Raw genomic sequence first — 19,981 nt, 5'->3', positions numbered from 1 at the left:
ACAATGAAACATAGAATTATGCAAAATATTGTCTTAGTATGCTAAGCATTAAGAGGTCCCTTCACTGGAGCTGATGGGCCTTACCCGACACCTGAAGGAGAAGCCCATACCATTATCCCTTCTCCACCAAACTTTACAGCTCATACAGTACAGTCAGGCAGGTAACGTTCTCCTCGCATCTCCCAAACCCTGTCAGACTGCCAGACAGAGAAGGGTGATTCGTCCCTCCACATTTTCACTGCTCCAGAGTAGAAGCTTTACACCACTCTATCTGATGCTTGGCATTTTGCTTGGTGATGCACAGCTTGCTTGCAGCTGCTCGGCCATGGAAGCCCATTCCATGAAGCTCCCATCGCATAGGTTTTGCGCTGAAGTTAATACCAGAGGAAGTTTGACACTCTGCAGTTATTCAGAGCGTTGGTGACTTTTTTTACACACTATGCAGCTCAGCACTCAGTGACCCCACTCCGTTTCTTTATGCGGTCTTCCACTTCCTGGCTGTTTCTCTTGTTCCTAAACTTTACAATACCACTTGCAGCTGGCCATGGAATATCTAGCAGGGAAGAAATTTCAGAAACTGACTTATTGCAAAGGTGGCATCCTATGACAGCACCACGCTTGAATTGAGTTCTTCAGAACAACCTGTTCTTTCACAAATTTCTAATCCTGACTGCATGGCTAGGTGCTTAATTTTATACACCTGTGGCATTGGGTCTGAATGACTAAGTGATGTGTCCATGTGTCCTAGTATTTCTGTCTATATTGTGTGTGTGTGCGTGTGTGTGTGGGGAGGGGGAAGCTGCTATATATTTCCAGGCCTGAAGTGGATGTCTGTGTATGTATCTAGTGGCTTTCTGCTTACACTTGGGGTCTCGAACAGGCTGCGACATTAGCAAGTTTCATGCCATGTAACAGCCATTCTGATTGTGTCACTGGAAGACAACTGTGTCCCTAAACTGAGTGGGGGGGGGCTCGCTGCTATTCTTAATCCCCGTCTGTCGGGAGGAAGCGCTTCCTTGGGGAATACTACACTGTTCCTTAGAGGTAATCATTTGGGGGCAGGGTGTGGCTCAGTGAGCTAAGCCTGTGCGCCTGTAATCAGAAGGTCGCAAGTTCAAACCCAGCCTCAGCCAGTGGGTCCTTGAGCAAGGCCCTTAACCCCCAGCTCCCTGGGCGCTGCTACAGGTGGCAGCCCTTCGCAGACAACTTCCTCTATGAAAAAAGAGCAAGTTCTGGGAGGAGTAAAGACAATTTCCCTACAGGGATCAATAAAAGTGTCAAATTATTATTATTATTATTATTATTATTATTTAGCTTGTTAGCACGTCTTACGCCGGGCAAATTTAAGCTGCTCGTGATGCTATAAATTAGCCAGCAGCCTGACAGTTTGTGCAGAGCACTTTGGCACTAATAATGTATTGTGCAAAATGACGCAGCATTAGCCTTTGCCTTGTAGTGAACTGATGCATTCGGGGAGCAGCAGCCCTGATCGTACAATTCACAGGCTGCTTCTGAACCACGGCCCTGTAGAATTTCACTGTCTGTCGTACAGTGACGCAAGGCCTGTTTTCCGTTTTAACCTTTTTAAAAAATTAAATAAGCTTTGGATTGCGATTTCATGCTTTTCTTTTGTTTCCCGCCACCTTCATAAATAAAATATAACTGCAAAACCAGTGAGCTTATAATTGGTTAATTGTAGCCAAGGTCTTGCTTATTTGTATATTTTTGAATGCCATAGAATCTAAAGCTGTGTGAATCAGCAGGGTAGTTTGGTCCTTTCCTGGTCGGCGGGGGCTTGTAGCGTCTCACTGATTTATTGGCTTGTACACAATGCAGGTTTACTGCACATCACGAAATGGAGCTTTGCGACTGCCACCACCTTGTATTCTATATTTACTGCTGGCTTATATGCATCAGTCGACAGCTCTGAGTTGACCTACTTAAGTGTTAAAGTGCCTGTTTTGAAGCTGGCATAAAAGAATTGGCCACTGAGAGCGAAGTCTTATGATGCCAAGATGCAGCTTCCATAATTGGCTTAATTAGCTCCATCATTACCAGAGTTAAAGGTTATTTCAGAGGCCCTTTAAGTTTAGCAATGTGAATATTAGATCTTCCTGTGGGTGTTTGGATTTCTTTTGCTTTGCTGCACCCTAGTGTTGACGTATGTGAACTGCAGCGCTAAAGGTGCCGCACCTCTCTCTCTGCTGCCCCCTAGTGGCCCTATATGCCATCAGCGCGGTGTACTTCGCCGGCGTCATGGTGCGGCTCATGCTGACGCTGACGCCGGTGGTGTGCATGCTGTCGGCCATCGCCTTCTCCAGCGTCTTCGAGCACTACCTGGGCGACGACCAGAAGCGGGAGAGCCCGCCAGCCGAGGACAGCAGCGACGAGGACGACAAACGGAGCTCGGGGAGTCTTTACGACAAGGTGTGCACCGCTGCACTCGCGTCTGCCCGTTAATGAGAGAGTAGTTCAGTCTCACTTTGACGACAGTGTAATAGGTGAGTCTGGTCTCTCTATCTGGCAGAGTTGGATTCCCTCGTAGTCTGGGTCCCTCCCCCCACTGAACACAGCTACCCTCTACCTGCTGTTCCATAAAAATATTGCTATTATATAAAATATTAGAAATACTGCTGTCGTGCAGCATACCCACCCCATATCCCTGTCCCACTCTGTAGTATCGCATCTAAATGCAGATTGCGTCTTTGGCCTGACACCAGCCAGACTAAATGTTTTCCCACGAATAGAGCCGGTGGATGCCATTGGCTCATGGCTGTGCCTGATTTTCCGGCTGAACACGCTGGCCGTTTGATGATCTGTGTTTTAGTGCTCCGTGGGTTTTTAGTGGATATGAAAAGATAATCCATTAGAGCAGAAAACCGTCTGTTACTGGGCGTGTTACCACTCAAAGTGTATTAATATACAGACTCGCTGGGCTGGACTCACCTCTACACTGCTGTCAGTATTGCCTAATGGTAACTATGCCAGCTTGCCTAATGGTAGCATCCGTCCAGCTTGCTATGCTTGATTGTGTTAGCGGGACTGTTGTGATTCTGTTCAGGATGTTGGTGACTGAGTGCAGAGGACATGCAAAGTTTGTGTGACTAATACCTCAAATGCGGCGCAACGCTGTACAAGTAGGAGCTATAACTGGAGGATGTGTGTCCTTTACTGGCTCTTGTGTGTTAGTGGATGGTCTTACTGCTGCCCCCTAGCCTTTACGGGGGGGTGGTGGTGCAACCAGAATAGTGAGACGCATGGTGTGTAGGATATGGCATTAGCTCTGGGTTGACTGGTATGCAGTTAGCAGTGAAACGAATGTGTGCTATTCCCCTACTGGGGATACGTGTTTATTTTGGCCGTTGCTGTCCCCGCAGGCGGGCAAGGTGCGTAAACACGTGTCAGAGCAGGAGAAGGCCGACGACGGCCTGGGCCCCAACATCAAGAGCATCGTGACCATGCTGATGCTGATGCTGCTCATGATGTTCGCCGTGCACTGCACCTGGGTCACCAGCAACGCCTACTCCAGCCCCAGTGTGGTGCTGGCCTCCTACAACAACGACGGGTACGGCGGGGGGGGTCACGTCCTGCAGAGAGGAGCCCGTGTGATCTAATCCCTCATCTGTCATACTGCAAGGAGATGGGATGTAGATGTGCTGTTTACAGCTGTTATGTCTTGCAGTTGATTTACTATTGAGAAACGCAGGCGGGGTCACAGGATCCCTAAGTCTGAAAGTCAGAGGTCGGTGTTAATCCCTGCTTGTGTGACCTTTGACCCTGTCCTCCCAGCACACGTAACATCCTGGACGACTTCCGCGAGGCGTACTACTGGCTGCGACAGAACACGGACGAGCGTGCACGAGTCATGTCCTGGTGGGATTATGGGTACCAGATCGCCGGCATGGCGAACCGCACCACGCTGGTGGACAATAACACGTGGAACAACAGCCACATCGCGCTGGTGAGAGGCGGGGCCTGGGCTGCCGAACTCTGTTTATGACACTTGGATATGTTTTCATAATCGTTATCAATAATGTACCTGGAATTTTACCTGTACCTGAACTTTAAGCATGTTTTAATGCTATATACTATACATATTTTAAATGGGTTACTACTTTTCAGAAGTTCATTAGTTACCCAACACCAAAATTCTAACTGACAGTGATTCACCCTGGAAGGTGTCTGGTGTAGGACAGCCTGCTCCTGTATGCAGTCCTGCTCTTCACTTCCCTTCAGAGCTAGAAAACCTTCATGAAATTTCTTGTTTGAAGTCCTGACTGCCGAATCGCCCTCAGGTCCCCTTCCTGTCCGGTGACTGGAGCACAGCGGGAATGCGGCATTCTGTCCTGTTCGGGCCCAGTTTGTTGTTGACTTTGCCTTGAGTGTGGGAGATGAGAATCATCGAGCTGTATTCAGACAGATCCGTCTGCCTTTCTCGGAAGCTTCTCGGTCTCGTTTCTTCAGAAGATGCCCCCTGCTCGCTGCTAACGTTCACATAGGCCACAGTGAATTTAACCGTTTCGGGTGAGAGCCGGGTGGTTTCAGGGTCACCTCTGAACATGTGTGTCTGTAACGCTTCAGGTGGGTAAGGCCATGTCGTCCAATGAGAGCGCCGCCTACGAGATCATGCAGAGCCTGGATGTGGATTACGTGCTGATCATCTTCGGGGGCGTGATTGGCTACTCTGGGGATGACATCAACAAGTTCCTGTGGATGGTCAGGATCGCAGAGGGCGAGCACCCCAAGGATATCCGGGTGAGAGGTCCAACAGCCTGCCCCAAGGAACTGAGTGCCTGGTGCAAATAGTTTTCTATAGACACACACACACACACACACACACACACACCATCCTCTACCAATTGGAGAAAAACACATTTGACAATGGATTAGCCTTTTGGTTTATTAATCAAAAAGAAAATGTACAATCTATCTTCTGAGCTATGCTGCCAGGATTTTGTTGCTGAGTTTGAACATGGTTTTTCATATCATCAAAGCAGCGCTATCATCGCTAGGCTTAGGATGACTGGTCCTGAGACAGTGCAGTGCATTTTTAGGTGGGGGGAATATGGTTTATAAAGCCATCGATTCTTCATGCTTGTCGAAGCTGCTGGTGCTGTACAGTTCCTGCTCTGGTCTGAAGGGGGCAGTCTGGAGCTCACAGCATCGTAATTTTGACTGGACCCCTCCCTTCATGTCCTCCAGGAAACGGACTACTTCACCCCCCAGGGAGAGTTCCGCGTGGATAAGGCTGGCTCCCCGACTCTGCTCAACTGTCTCATGTACAAGATGTCCTACTACCGCTTTGGTGAGATGCAGGTGAGGCCCCGTCAACTCAAATGGATGCTTTATGAGTCAAAAAAATATCTGTTTACATTTCAGCAGCATTGAAAAGTCATTTGGAAATAGGAAGCAATGACCTTGTACTCTAAAGTTTAAGGTCCTGTAAGGTGGCAGTACACAGAAATTTGGAATATATAACCAGCTGTTTAAATTTCTTCCTTTGAATTATTATTATGTGACCTTATGATGAGCGAAAGACAAATGCCCAAAAGCTAAAATATAGTATAATATAATATAATGATGACCTTGCAGTCACAGCGCATCTATGTAATGGATGTAATCTGAGAAGCTCGGTGCCCTGCTGTAATGAGAAGTTTGCTCTGTGACTGTCCAGAGCACCCTGCATGTTCTTGCTGACCTCTTCTGGAGGGTAATGGCATCTTGCTGAGATGCCCTTCGGGCAGAACAAGGCGGCATGCCGCCCTTAGCGTTCCCGGGGGTGGGCACGCCTCGCCTCGCTCCCCTGACACCCTATCCAACAATCCCCAACCCCCCCTCCCCCAGCTGGATTTCCGGACGCCCCCGGGGTTTGACCGCACACGCAACGCCGAGATCGGGAACAAGGACATCCGCTTCGAGCACCTGGAAGAATCCTTCACCTCGGAGCACTGGCTCGTCCGCATCTACAAAGTGAAGAAGCCGGAGAACCGGCAGCCACTGGGGCACAAGCCGCGCGTCACCAACATCGTGCCCAAGCAGAAGTACACCTCAAAGAAGGTGGGCGCTCCCTGTCCCCCCCAGGGGGCTGGAGGAGTGATGATCAGGGCATAGAGGCGGACAGACTGCAGGCAGCTATTCCTGTTGTCCATGGTGTATGAGGAATTACACAACTGAACCTATTTACTTTTCTAACCCAGCCACTGTAATAGTCCTAGAAGCACCTCACAGCTGTCCGAGTTAATCTCAATGTCATGTGACATGGGAGTGCGCCACGAATGTCATGTGACATGTTCTGCAGTGTAATTTCCTGGAAAATGTGTGGTTTCTGCAATCTTTTAAAAGGCAGAACTGAATAAGCTGCCCCCCCCAGGTCCACATTATGATTCCAAAATCAGCTGGACCTTCTCTGATGTGTCTAGGTACCTGTAGTGAGGGCTTTGGCCTGACCTGGGCACAGCTGGCGGAAGGTGTGCAGGTGTTTTTATTGCGGTAAATGCTGCACGCCTGCGTTTTTAACGACGTCCTTTCTGATCCGCAGGTTGCTAAGAGGAAGCGTGGCTACGTGAGGAACAAGCTGGTCCTGAAGAAGGGCAGGAGAGCTGCGAGGAAGGCCCTGTAATTATCACTCAGATTTAATTTTAAAAAATAAAGCAAAAAGGAAAAAAAAAAACTTAAGAAGAGCAGGATGTTTGGGCTGTGAAGCCCGCCGGAGGCGAGCGTCTCCTCCCCTGGAAGGAATTTCCATGCGGCACAGACATCTCAGCTCGCAGTCACCTGATACCTTCATGGGGGGGCAGGAAGGACTGGGGCGGGGCTGTTTTGTTCCTGACACGTGTACAGACCATAATATACGGTATGGAGGAACATTTGTGTTGGAGGAACTGTAAAACTTACAAGATTAAAAAACCCTACATGTAAATATGTTATATAAAGACTGTCTGAAAGGGGTCGTACCAAATATTGGCTTGATTTTTTTCTTTTTTTTTTTTTTTTTTAACAATGAATGCTATGATTCCTAGTGTGGATGATTTGAAGACACTGAATATGGAAGATTGAATTGTTAATGAAAACCAAGAAAAACCTGATTGAATATCCCGCATTTTCGATTTGAAACCACGTTTACGGATCGATCATGGGTGGGGGGAGGAATTACTGATTATCAATGGCAATCTGTGTTTTCAAGCCGCCACTGTTGGATGCTGTTTGTTATACTAGTCTTTCACCAGTAGGGGGCGAGGTCTAATCCCGCAACCAGCTCCCTCATTGGTTACTGTGTGTGCAGTGTCCCTCCCCCTTTTTTTTGACATGCCTAATTAACACACCCTGTAACAGCACAAGATCTTGATGATTTTAGTCACACAAACAGCTCAGTCGTTGGCTCTTCCTGTTTTGCTTTTCTTTTTAAAAAAAAAATATATTGTCCCACCTAGCTGGAGGCTGTTCCAGGAAGCAGGATTTCTCAGTTAGCTGAGTTAACTGGAGTCATGACTTAAACTGGAGTCATGATCATCCAATAAGAATTTAGGTAAGGAGCATTCCTATTGGATGATCATGAATTCTAGCTTAAGCTAACCCAGCTAAGTGAGAAATCCTACTTCGTGGAACACACTCCCCCTGGTCGTCTCTCTGCTGCTCTTATCACTGGTTTTGGTTTACGTGGGACAACTGGAGACTACCCACCTTCATATTGATGCCAAAGGGCCACACTCCTCAAAAGCATTAACGTTTATGCAAAAACACTGAAGCAGACAGCAGCCAGCAGTGCCGCCCTCTGGTGGTAGTTAGAATCTCTGGGTCTGTCCTGTTTGAGCAACATGGCCGGGAGATGACAGACTGCCTTAGTGATAAAATCGTCATGTTCTCTCTGCCTTATTAATGTGCTGCAGGAACTTCTTTCCAGTATGATTGGATGCTCCAGAGGGTGGGGCTCAGCAAACCACACCCCCAGCATTTTCTGGGAGGGTTTTCCTTCATGGTCCCCCACCATTACAGTTTTCTACACTGTAGCCCTGAGGTCAGAGTTCACTTCCAACATAATAAAAACAATGTAAATTGTTGCTGTCAGAATTGTGTCAGTGGGTTTCATTAATTCACCTGTAGTTAAATGCTGGGGTGCTGGAGGCCTGGTGGTTGTATGTTCACACCCTGGATATAAACCCCCTAAGGATGTGGTGCTTCCAGAAATCCCCCCCTCCCTCCTCCAAGTCCCTCAGACCATGCTGTGGCTGGTAATCCCTTACTGGTTTAACCGCGCTAGTTTCACTACACCTGCACAACATGACCAGCTATACTCAGTGGCTGATATGAAAAACTAGTACCAAAAATCGCCACGTAGGGGCAGCACTTACAGTTGCTATAATAACAGACGACACATGCGTAATCTTTTAAAAGTGGCAAAGGGTGGCGCTGTTCACCTTGCAGTTTGTGTCTCTATAACTTGGCACGGACACTTGTTTATGTTTCAAAATCCTTACCTGCAAAAACCAGCTACCAGCCTTCCTGTAGCAAAGCTATAGGGTGACATTAATTCCTGAAAACTGCATGACGGGAGAAAAGACTAGACATGAACCGCTGCAGTAAACAAGGACAAACAGACACGGGGATCAGTGTGGTGTCTTTATTTAAACAAAAACAACTGCGTTAACACCCTTCTGTCCCAGAACTACGTCATTACATGTCAGCTGTTGCATAGGTTCTACACAGGCGACTGAGGGGAGGCTGCTTCAAGCTCATTGGCTGTGGATACATTGCACTGTTGTACTACTAAAACAATTGCTAGACATACTTCGGTGCGTACATACATTCATAACATCTCAGACCTGGATCAGGCTCACCATTCGCCCAGCTAGAAGGGCCGGCCTGCTCCGGAAAGACCTACATCTATGGGGACAGGAAATGCCTGCCGTAGAGAACATCGCCATCAGGGGGCAGCACCAGTTCCGGAGCAATCAGTGGCGGTAGTGTGACAGGGAGGCCTGACTTCCTGTGGCTCGTCGGGGTACTGCTGGCCCACCCCACTGGAAGTGCCGAGGTAAGGCAGGAGGAATGACAGGCGTGTCCCCCCCCCCCCCCCCCCCCCAAACACTGGGCCTCTCAGCGGGAACTCCGCAGGACCAGAAGAATCAGATCACTACTGAATGACTGAGGCATTTGTTCAGTATTAAAAACAAACAAAATTCCACAGTGACACATATCTGTACATATCAGTGATCCTTGCCTGCAATTATAATGTATAAAACACCAGATTTAAGCACAGTGCTTGGGGGTGGATGATCCTGCATGGGAGATGACAAGTTAACTGATTAATGCACAAACTGTACCTTCCGACTGCCCGGCTTCCCACATTTTGGTCTCTGTCGCCCCCTGCAGGCAGCAGCAGGGCTGGGCCGGCACACCCCACCTGCGCTACATGATGCTTGGTTTCCATGGTTTTTTGTGTGCTACCCTAGTTACACGCAGGATGGTTCACGGATATAATCCAGTTTCGGACACCAAAAAGAAATAATAAAAAAATAATAACGCATCTATTGCTAGGACTAAGCCAAGAATATTCTGTCTCTTAACAGAAGAGACCAGTTCTGTTTTGTCTCCAGCAGGGCCTACTGACAACAGACGATCACACAATTAGCGCCACCCTATCAACTAACTTGTCGTGAGTCAGCCAAAAGGTGCTGTATCTTACCTGCGGCTAATTACGCCACCCGTCAAGCAAGATGCCAATAAAAGGATTAGAATGATTTCACGAAGGGAACCAGCACTGCCGAAGGATGCTGTCTACAGCGGGGACTGGCTACTTCGCAGGTTTTCCATGCAAGCTTTGGCAGGCTGAGAACTCCGAAGTAATGGTCTGCTGTGTGTGGTGTTACGATGGTCTGAACCGGGGCCCCGAAGAGCAAAAACTCAACAAAAACACAGAACGCAGCAGGTAGTCAGCGACACGCTGAATCTTGGCTTTTAATGCCACCTTTACCCCGCCGCCCGGCACAGAGCGGAGGACAACTTCCGGCGAGAAGACCAGACAAACGTAAGACAAAAGAAAACCATTCTGACACAACAAGGCATCGTGATGCTAAAGCAGGCAAGTATAACGCGAACGGCACACAGATTTTCCAAGTGTGCTGTTACATTTGTGTGCCGCTGAGTGGTTAGACATCACGGCTCATTCTCAGCTGGCTGTTGCTGATATACTTCATTGTTTCCAAGGACACACTTGGTCAATACATTAACATTTCAGAAATGTATGAATCAATTACATTCTTTTTCTTAAATACTGAAAATCATATTCTGCTCCAATTTCAGCCTGCTAGTTCCAGACTCAAAATCTGCAGTTCCATGTTAATTTCACAAGGGGGCTCTCCTGGACCACAGCAAAAGGAAGGAAGCAGACTCACTTCAAATTGGCCAAACTGGATTATAAGCATTATGGATTGTTAGTGTGATACCACCAACCAGTGAGCACAAGCTACATCCACCACTGCCCCACAATGCACCTGTCAAGTGACAAAATTATTACATGATCAATGAATCAGTCCTGTTGGGTTTAATTTGTTAATGCACCCAGACAACATTAACTGATTTTTGGGAGATCACTGTAAAAGCAGGCAGACCTCTTCTAGATAACGCCTATAACTCCTGACCTTTGACTTTAACAGCTCAGATCCCACTGGCAGGACACGGCTGGGTCATGTGACTCAGCAAGCTGAGGGGATTGGTGGAGCTTCGTATCTTGCTCCAATGGCAGGCCAGAGTGCTGCATGGGCTGACTGGAGAACGCTGGGCTGGGTGTCCAGCCTGCCGGGTACATTCCACTGACTTCATCCAACACGCTGTCGTCCTTCGTCTTCATCCATTCATTTTTACCTCTGCACATGTTTCCCAAAGGAGGCGCTAACATAGTGCACAAGATGCTGATGGCTCTTCACTTTAGTGTGCAAAAAAGGTCTAGGCAATTGTGAAAAATAGATAGACTCTACAATGAATACTAAAAAACCTATACCTATGATCCTGCCTACGCAGAGCCCTGTCCCTTCCCGGTCTGACAGTCTCTCACACCAGCAGTGTGTGTTGAATAGTCTGTAGGGTCCCTTCTGGACATACCCTGTGTCATCCCTGGGCCCTCCACAGGTTTACACCCAATGGGGGGGGTGGGGTGGTGGTGTGTTTTTCTGGGCTTACGGCGGCTCCTCCTCTTTAGTCCATGGTCCCGCCCAACTTGTTGAGCGGGGTAGCATGACAGACTGCTGTTGCATCAGTGCGCCTTCCACAGGGGATTGTGGTACACCCAGCCCTCACCCTGCACACGGGACAAATAGATACGTCAATCAGAGAAAAAAAAAAAGCTGAACGTGTTTCCCATGTTGGAAAATTATTCATTCTTCCAGCATTAAATCAAATCATTTTTGACATGTAATTTGGTGCTTAGCGTCTGAGTCAAATGCTTGTGTTGTGTGAGCCGAAAGTCTCATTTCCTAAGGAGGAAAGAACTGTCAGCCAGGAGAGCGGATTTGCTCTGACTACTTCAGTGCCTAAATGTGGACACATTGGAGCATTTCCCTGGGAGGGCCTGGAGCTCGGCCAGGAATACTGTCTGTATAGCTAAGCACCAGTACATCCTGGAACTCAAACCAGACCTTGATGAAGTAGTTCAGCCCCTGGTTTGTAACGGCTTAACCACATTTGGTTGTCCACCAAAGACCTGGAGAAGAGGCTCCTGGACAAGCTCACTGCCCTCAGAGACGGACCAGCACCCTCACCTCTTTGGCAAAGTGCTTGGGCTCCCACGGCGTGCTGGCGGCCGCCCTCTGCCGTTCCTCGGTCCGCTGCCGCTCCTCCAGTCGGCGCTTGTGTTCAGTGGCGCCGTCCATGTTGCCGTCCTTCAACGCCGCCGTCACGTGCCGCCACAGCCGCCTGTCACGGGTCACGTTGGTGACATCATCCCGTTATCAGACGGAGGATCCATCACATCATCAGTCAGAACCTCCGTCACAGCAGCAAACAGAGACTTTGACAGCTCATCAAAGAGTCTCCATCACGTCTGCAGAACCACCATTCCGATTATCAGAGCTTCCACCATGTCAAACATCCACTGTCATGAACTGGCAGAGTCCATCACGTCATCAGTCAAAGCCTCCATCATGTCATCAGTCTCCATCACAACAACTAACCAAACAGAACCTCCATCATCTCATCAAGCAGTACCTCCATTATATCATCAAACAGAACCTCCATCATGACAATAAGAACCTCTGTCATGTAACCAAACGGAACCTCCATCATCTCATCAAGCAGTACCTCCATTATATCATCAAATAGAACCTCCATCACGTCATCAAACAGAACCTCCATCGCATCAGTTGAAGCCTCTGTCAGGTCATCACATCATTACATCAATATCAAACAACCCCCATTATGTCAAACACATCCTCTGTCATAAAACATCAGTGCTCATTACATAATCAAACAGTCCCATCATGTTCAAGGGAGTCTCCATAATCACTGCCATAATGTCGCACTGCACAAACAGCACTGGAACGCAGGCAGGGTAAAGAGTAAACTGTAAGCAAGGCTGTTGCAGCAGTGTGCAATTTCACAGTGCAGATGAAAATGTTCAGGTGTGCATCAGCTACCACCCTATATGGTTATGCACAATCAACAGGCCATGTCCTGCTGATGATGACCTCCCTTACACACACACACACACACACACACACACACACAGACCTGTATTCATGTCATTGTGGGGACAGACCATTCATGGCCAATACCCTAATCGCACCAATGACAGTCTTACCCCCTACCCAGCCCTAACCTTAATCATAAGTAACCAAACAAAAATGTAAATGTTTCGGCATTTTCAGTTATTTGACTGCAGCCACAGATTTTTATAAAATTGAGTTTCCCCTTGTGGTAACTGAAAAAATTAACCCCCCAATGTCAAAATAACATTTAGTCCCCACAGTGTAATATATACATAACACACACACACACTTCACAGGCATGTGTCATCAGGCAGGACTGGCACGATGCCTAATTAATTACTCTTCCTCACTGTTTACTAAAATGAGGAAGGCTGATTTACTGTCAGTCACTATTTGTACTTCAAAGTCTGTCCTGCTTATAATTAGTGTGACGGCACCAAAAAGCTGTACCAGACAGCGCTAATGTCCAGGGATGAGAGTGAGGAGACAGAAGCCTTTAGCAGAATAAGCTCTCCTCTCCTCTAGCCTTGTTCACCAGGACCACGGCCTGCAAAGCCAATTATTAAACAGGGTGGCAAAAGGTGCCTTTTATCTGTTTCCTTCACTTTTAATTGTATCCCTGATTGTCCTCCACATCATTGGCAGCAACACGAGAGTGTCAGAACTAATTACGACTGTCTAGACTAATTAATGGTACAACTAACACGAAACAATGATTTCTTGACACCGCTAACTAAATTAAGAGCAATATGGATTACGCCACAGGTCAGGGGAGCTATAGAAAAGCTATAGAAAAGCTATAGAAAAGCTACAGAAAAGATCAGGAGCTTGGGGCTCCTCTTCTTTTATTATTTTTTTTTCCTTTATTGAGAATCACATAAACACAGTTTATAGAGTCATTACAGTTAAATGCCTTTCCTAAGGGATCCATTTATTTTCTAACAGTATTATCTTGGAACTAGTTCCATGATCTTCCTTTTGAAGGAAGATTGGCATCGGGGGTAAAATATTCGGGGCTAGGCTTATGCCAACTGGACCTAACAACAACCAGGCCACAGATACTATTGGTTTGAGTCTGGTACTTGTCTGGCCAATGAAGTTGCTGATGGGGGTTGGGGGGGGGGCAGTCAGTATCTGACCCGTTTTACCAACAGATCATGCCTGGCTTATGAGCCGGCTGTACGTCAGCACTCCTCCCATCCAGCCACTCCTCGGTGTTGGGGCCGTGATATACTTCACGCAACATGCACCGCAAGCAGTGTACTAACTGAACTTGCACGCGTAGTTTACGTCTATCTGGAGGGTTAAAGGTCGCGTCCACCAGGGGGCAGTGCGAGAAAACCATCTTGGTTGGCTCCTTCGTTTCTGGACTCACTTGTTCTGTTTCAGGTTGTAACATGAAATGATGTAGACTCGCTGCCTCCAGTGAGACCGAGTTGTTAACCAGTGCTCCACGTCATACTTCGCTCCGCCACATATCACTTTACTACCCCATGTTGAATGTTGCAGTGTATGTTGTTAGATATCGCCGTAGTAGCTATTACTTCATAATTCAGCTGCACGACACTGACACTAGATAATCCTGAGAAGGAACGTTCGTTGAAATTGCACAGATTGTGAAGTTTTGTTTCCTATAACAATATGAATGTTCTAGGGAAACGTTAACCCCACGCTCTCTGAGAATTTTATAACGAAGATTTTTTGAATGCCAGAACTGTATTGAGAAATAACCCCATTCATTAAGAAAATCAGATGTTATTTTAATACTAAATACCGTACATAAACACATAGTCCCGTGACTAAAGGTGTCAGTACTGCCACCCCAGATTTTGGGGGTACTGCGTCTCGCGTCCTCACGTAGGTGCACCTACGACACGCGGAATGAACGCAGAAAATGCGGGGCAACCATGATGCGTGTGCATAAGTGTTGAGTGTCAATAAATACATCAGTCCTTAGAGCAGTCTTGGTGTCTCTCTGGGGGGTCGTTCATCTGAAAATTGGGGTGAAGATGGCACAAACGGGCAGTCGATGCAGGTCACAGAGCTTTGCTGTGCTGCAGTTGGATGCCAGCTTCCACACCACAAGCATCTTTCAATGCTGATGTATAAATGGGTCCCACTGCTGTTGTATCTCACATAGCTTGGGACCAAGAGCAGGTCCAACCTGCAGCCCACAGCAGACAGATTCTCTTACAGACCCCATGGTTAGACATTCAAATGCACAACAGATAATCAGTAGGCAGACACAAACTCTGCTTACTTATGTAGTACCCTCGATGCACGCTGCCACCACCCGCCCCTTGCTTTGTTCCGCCCACTCACCTCGACTCGTGCTGACCCTGCTTCTCCAGCGGACGGATCTTCTTCTTGATGACTGGCAGTTTTGAGGTGTCGATTGCTTTGGTCTCCCCGCTGCTGTAGGTGAACTCCAGCATCCCGTTCCACTCACCCTGGGCCTTGCAGATGATGGTGTTAGTAGGATTGTGCTTCACTTCCGCTGTTACCCTGCCGAAGGGTGGAGTCAGCCGTCAGCAGCTGGCATACAAGCCACGTCAGATGAGATACAGCTCACTGGGTGTTTCTCAATACGAAGAACGCAAAGATCATACTTGTGGTCTTGGCAAGACGGGTCTTGCTAAATTGCCATCCAAGAACAAGCTTGGGGTGCAATGAATCATGGGATTGATCTCTTTGGTGAAGATGCAATCGATGCATCCTTGATATTTGGGGCGGGGCGAGAATGACATCCAGGCATTTTTACCGTCCTCATGTACTTCTGTTCTTAGTATTAGAACTGATCTTTGGCAATGGAAGATGACGCAAAACAGATACACAAGAACACAACTATGGTCAAGTACACACCCAAGGTTTAAGCTTTTCAGAACAGGAGAGCAGATTAGTTAAGGGACCCTACTAATGAACAGAAGGTTTCCAGCCAAGCTGCCAGATAGAGAACCATTTATCCATCTTGTGTTACCACTTCTCTGTAACAGAGCTTTGATTGGCTCCAGCAGTCCAGATACATGTACTTTCCACACCTGAGAACCTGGAGGAAATCCATGCAAACACTGGGAGAACATGCACATGGATATGAGGAACCACCTACAACTAAACAAAGATCTTGCAAATTAAGCCAATGAAGAGATACCTCAATCACATCACAAGGATTAATGGTGGGGTCAGACCCTCGAGATCTCGAAGATTAGCATAGCCACACAAAGGCATTCCTCTTTAGCCAAGATTAAACCCGAGATTACAGCTCAGGAAAAAAAAGCCTTTCCATGCCTTTCTGGAAACACCGCTAAAGCACTTACGTTCTTATGTAAGTTCTTATGTAACTTGAAAGGTTCTCCTGCGGAAACTGATTAAACACTAATGCAGCGAATCAAAAAGCATCAGATAATAAAAATTTAAGGGGACAAGCGGACAGACAGTGCAGTCCTTCCCATTTCAAATAAGGCCACGTAAACCAGGCTGTTTACTGAACAGGCTTGATATTCAAGGCACAGACGGGGGCTAAGGGTTTGATTTTGGTTTGTTCAGATGATAAATAAGAATAAGAGGACAGGCTTCGCCTTTGGCCAGTGTTCAAATGCTTTTGGTTTTCAGTCTTGTGAATCAAGAGTGGTAATCTGCTCCCAAGAGCTCAAACACACACACAGACTTTTATAAAAATTGAGGTTTATATTGTGGAGACCTACAAAATGTTCCCACAAGGTCAAAATAATGGGATTTTATCATGGTATGGGAACGTCAGGTCTGCACAATGTAATATATATATATATATATATATGCCCACCCACCCAAACAGACAGTCAGACAGACAGATGCACTGTCACACACACACACACACGTTTGTATTCTTATTTTTGTGGGAACTGTACATTCATTCCCATGGGCAAAACCCTAATCCCAATAATGACGACCTTAAGCCCCACCCAGCTCTAACCCTAACCCTAACCCCACCCAGCTCTAACCCTAACCCTAACCCTAACCCCACCCAGATCTAACCTTAACCATAAGTAACCAAACAAATATGGGACTCTTCTTTTTAGTTTTGCTGTCAGATTTTTGTAAAATTGAGTTTCCCCTTATGGGGACCAAAAATAGTCCTCACAATGTAACATATACATAACTGCCTCCCCCCCCCACACACACACACACACACACACATAGGAGCATTGCAAGGGCTACCTGTGGACTTTCCCTCCGTAGAAGGGCTTGGTGTGGAAGGTGACAGAGGCGGAGTAGCCACTCTTGGCACAGACGATGGAGACCTTCCCGCCGAGCTCCACCCAGGGCACGGTGAGGATGGAGCGGGCGTAGGCTGACGGCAGCGTGAACACGTACTCCTCGCCGTGCTCCAAGAGGTAGAGCACTCCTGGAAGTCAGAGGTTAAAGGTCACAGCCCACCCAGCGCACCACTGCTTCTTCGCCCTCTGGTTTGACTACAAGAATAAAAGTTTCTTTTATTGTCATGGATATCTTGACATTTCAGGTGACGGATTGGCATTCAAGCCATTAGGAACATCCTGTGCCCCCCCGCAGCCCCAAAAGGCAGGCGGGGGGATAGGAGCAAGAAAAAACCATGGCAACTGCAGGCCATTCTCCTGTTAAACATTAAGGGCTCCTGTGCAATTTCCCACAAATAGACAAGGTCTTTATTACTGCTCGGGTTTCAGCTGATCTCAAGACTGAAACACGCAGCCCTCCAGCACTAATCCTTAGACTCCTCTGTGGTGGGAATGAGCCAGCAGGCACTGCAAATGGCCAAATAACTGGCTCCCGAACACGAGTCTGTCCTCTGGAAGCGACACACTGCTGCCCTACTTATCTGCTCCGACAGCAATGCCTGTCTTACTGCAGGGGCAGGTTCCTGCAGCCGCCGAGTGATGGGGGGGGGGGGGGGGGGGGGGGAAGGGGTGGGGTGGCCAGTACTGTCCCCTGCAAGTACAGAGACCACTCCCAGTTTCAACTGTATGACGCAAAGCACGAAAGAAAACATGGAGCATTTAAAAATTTTTTCATGCAGAATAAAATGCATTCCGTTCATGTAGAATAAAACGAGAAGCTAAAAGAACAGGGATCATAAGATCAGCATAAAAATATTACCCAGAGAGCTCGCTGTTCCTGAACTGAAAACTCTAATTGAATTCTGAATATGGAGTGTTTAAATACCACATAAGTGGGGTACAGCCTGTGTTGCTCTTTTCTGTGCTGCGACAAGCCCAGAAATTATTCTCACAATACTTTTAATTCAGTGACTGTCTGGAGTCCTGGGAATGGGTGGCATTTATTGGGGGGCAACCTGAATGGCAGAGAAGGTCATGAATATATATGACGGGATGCAGCCAGGCATCCCCCAGCCAATAGCATTACTAATATCTGTGCAAAAACCTAAAATAAAATAGCCACATAGATTTAAAAAGATACTAATCTGCACTGCGATGTTCAGCCCTTTAAGTCAAACCCTACTGACTGTTTCACTGGCTGTGACGTGGTTGTTTTCATACAATCAGTCCTTCTACATTGCAAGTAATGCTCTCCTGAAAAACCAAGTGATTTTATGCATTTGTAGATAATAAGAAATAATAACAATAATAATCATAATAGTAATAATATATGAATAAATTATATGAAAAACATCTCCTATGGGTCTTGTGAGTCTCAGAAGAATTGTTTAGTAACTGCTCCATCCGGACATGCCAAATGCGTTAACTTGTCGATTGCCGAGAGTCAGAAGTACTGATGGCCAAAACAACGCTTTATGAACCATTTGCTGTGTTTTATAACCCCAATAGATGGTGCTCTTGGTTTACTTTGGGGCAGTCCTTTTTTTGAACAGAGAGCACCATCTACTGGGGACAGAAAATACAGCAAATGGTTCATGGGAGTGTTGTTTTGGCTATAATTTTTCCGAAGTAGTGTGCTATAGCCACCATGCGGTTGGGCATGCACACAGCTCAAACACAATGGATTACAGTATGCAGAGGGGCACTCACTGAAGGTAACATGGCTACAGACAGTCTACGGAAAGCTATCCATCCATCCATCCATCTTCCAAACCGCTTATCCTACTGGGTCGCGGGAGGTCCGGAGCCTATCCCGGAAGCAATAGGCACGAGGCTGGGAACAACCCAGGATGGGGGGCCAGCCCATCGCAGGGCACACTCACACACCATGCACTCTCACATGCATTCCGACGGGCAATTTAGCAAGTCCAATTAGACTCAGCATGTTTTTAGACTGTGGGGGGAAACCGGAGTACCCGGAGGAAACCCCACGACGACAAGGGGAGAACATGCAAACTCCACACACATGAGACCCAGGCGGAGATTCGAACCCGGGTCCCAGAGGTGTGAGGCAACAGTGCCACCATGCCGCCCCTTACGGAAAGCTAATGGAAGTGAATTTAAAAATGTTGCTGTGTTTGTCACACATTTTTAAAGTTTTAGATTCGAAGACTTGTGTAATGTGTGAATGTACAAAAAGTTAGATTTGTTCAGATTTCAAAACGGGTTTAACTAATTCACTGAAAAGACCGGGCTCAAAAGAACATCCGGTTCCCAAATTGGACGTCATTATCGTTCACTCGGACAACTGTTTTTGCGTGCAAGTAGTGTTTCTCGCCAAGATGATATTCCATTGTAGTTTGCGTAGTGATTTTCTCTCCGACTGATCCCACATTGTATTAGATTTGAGTACTAATACATCAAATCGCATTAAAAGAGATTTGGGGTGTGATATCACATGTTGTAGCAGGAATAACTTAGAATAGTAGAATGTAGTGCTTTTTTTCCTCTTGTGAAAAAATGCTAATTAAAAGAAAGGGTATTTGTACTTTTGTATTTGAGACATTACAAAAGAGTCCGATTTTAACTGGAATACACAAGCAAGGAGATTAAGAAGGTCAGACTTTCTAGGTCAAGGTGAAGAGGCTGATCTTATCCATCTACACAGAAACTCCTCACTCAGCAGAGGGAGGCTGCAGAGGCACAGTAATTAAGATCTGGACTTTGTTTCCTATCAGCATGAATCTCAAACCTGGTTAATGCTGGTTCATTAGGTCCATTTCTCAGAAGCGGAAAACGTTATCATTTCGTGCGCAGACAATAGATAAAGACTACAATCGCTGCATGTGCAGCTAAAACGCAGGCCTGCTTTTGGGTCATGTAAGTAATAAGCAAGGATAATGGTGTCTTTCGGCGCAGCGTCTATCTATCGGAGCTACCCCAGACACAAAACGATGATGCGCACACTTCTGGCTCCCATGATTCCACATG

General features: G+C 47.0%; 2 protein-coding genes across 4 annotated transcripts in view; one reads left to right on the top strand and one right to left on the bottom strand.

Moving 5' to 3' along the window:
* Positions 1 to 8,067, top strand: part of stt3b (STT3 oligosaccharyltransferase complex catalytic subunit B) — a 56,965-nt gene extending 48,898 nt beyond the window's left edge. For both annotated transcript variants that reach the window (XM_049026529.1, XM_049026530.1), the window contains exons 10-16: positions 2,216 to 2,427; positions 3,378 to 3,565; positions 3,790 to 3,961; positions 4,582 to 4,755; positions 5,203 to 5,316; positions 5,845 to 6,057; positions 6,539 to 8,067. In XM_049026529.1, the coding sequence (XP_048882486.1) occupies positions 2,216 to 2,427; positions 3,378 to 3,565; positions 3,790 to 3,961; positions 4,582 to 4,755; positions 5,203 to 5,316; positions 5,845 to 6,057; positions 6,539 to 6,619 (1,154 nt within the window). In that variant the 3' untranslated portion in view covers positions 6,620 to 8,067. The remainder of the gene's footprint in view (positions 1 to 2,215; positions 2,428 to 3,377; positions 3,566 to 3,789; positions 3,962 to 4,581; positions 4,756 to 5,202; positions 5,317 to 5,844; positions 6,058 to 6,538) is intronic.
* A 1,859-nt stretch (positions 8,068 to 9,926) lies between these two features.
* osbpl10b (oxysterol binding protein-like 10b) overlaps positions 9,927 to 19,981 on the bottom strand; it is a 72,391-nt gene continuing 62,336 nt past the window's right edge. For both annotated transcript variants that reach the window (XM_049026532.1, XM_049026533.1), the window contains exons 9-12: positions 16,893 to 17,079; positions 15,021 to 15,203; positions 11,754 to 11,907; positions 9,927 to 11,293 (exon numbers count right to left, since the gene is read on the bottom strand). In XM_049026532.1, coding sequence (XP_048882489.1) covers positions 11,249 to 11,293; positions 11,754 to 11,907; positions 15,021 to 15,203; positions 16,893 to 17,079 — 569 coding nt within the window. In that variant the 3' untranslated portion in view covers positions 9,927 to 11,248. The remainder of the gene's footprint in view (positions 11,294 to 11,753; positions 11,908 to 15,020; positions 15,204 to 16,892; positions 17,080 to 19,981) is intronic.

The sequence above is a fragment of the Brienomyrus brachyistius genome, chromosome 9, assembly GCF_023856365.1.
Source record: "Brienomyrus brachyistius isolate T26 chromosome 9, BBRACH_0.4, whole genome shotgun sequence".
Taxonomy (NCBI): Eukaryota; Metazoa; Chordata; class Actinopteri; order Osteoglossiformes; family Mormyridae; genus Brienomyrus; species Brienomyrus brachyistius.
The sequence above is the reverse complement of the archived record's forward strand: the minus strand, read 5'-3'. Positions and strand labels throughout refer to the sequence as shown.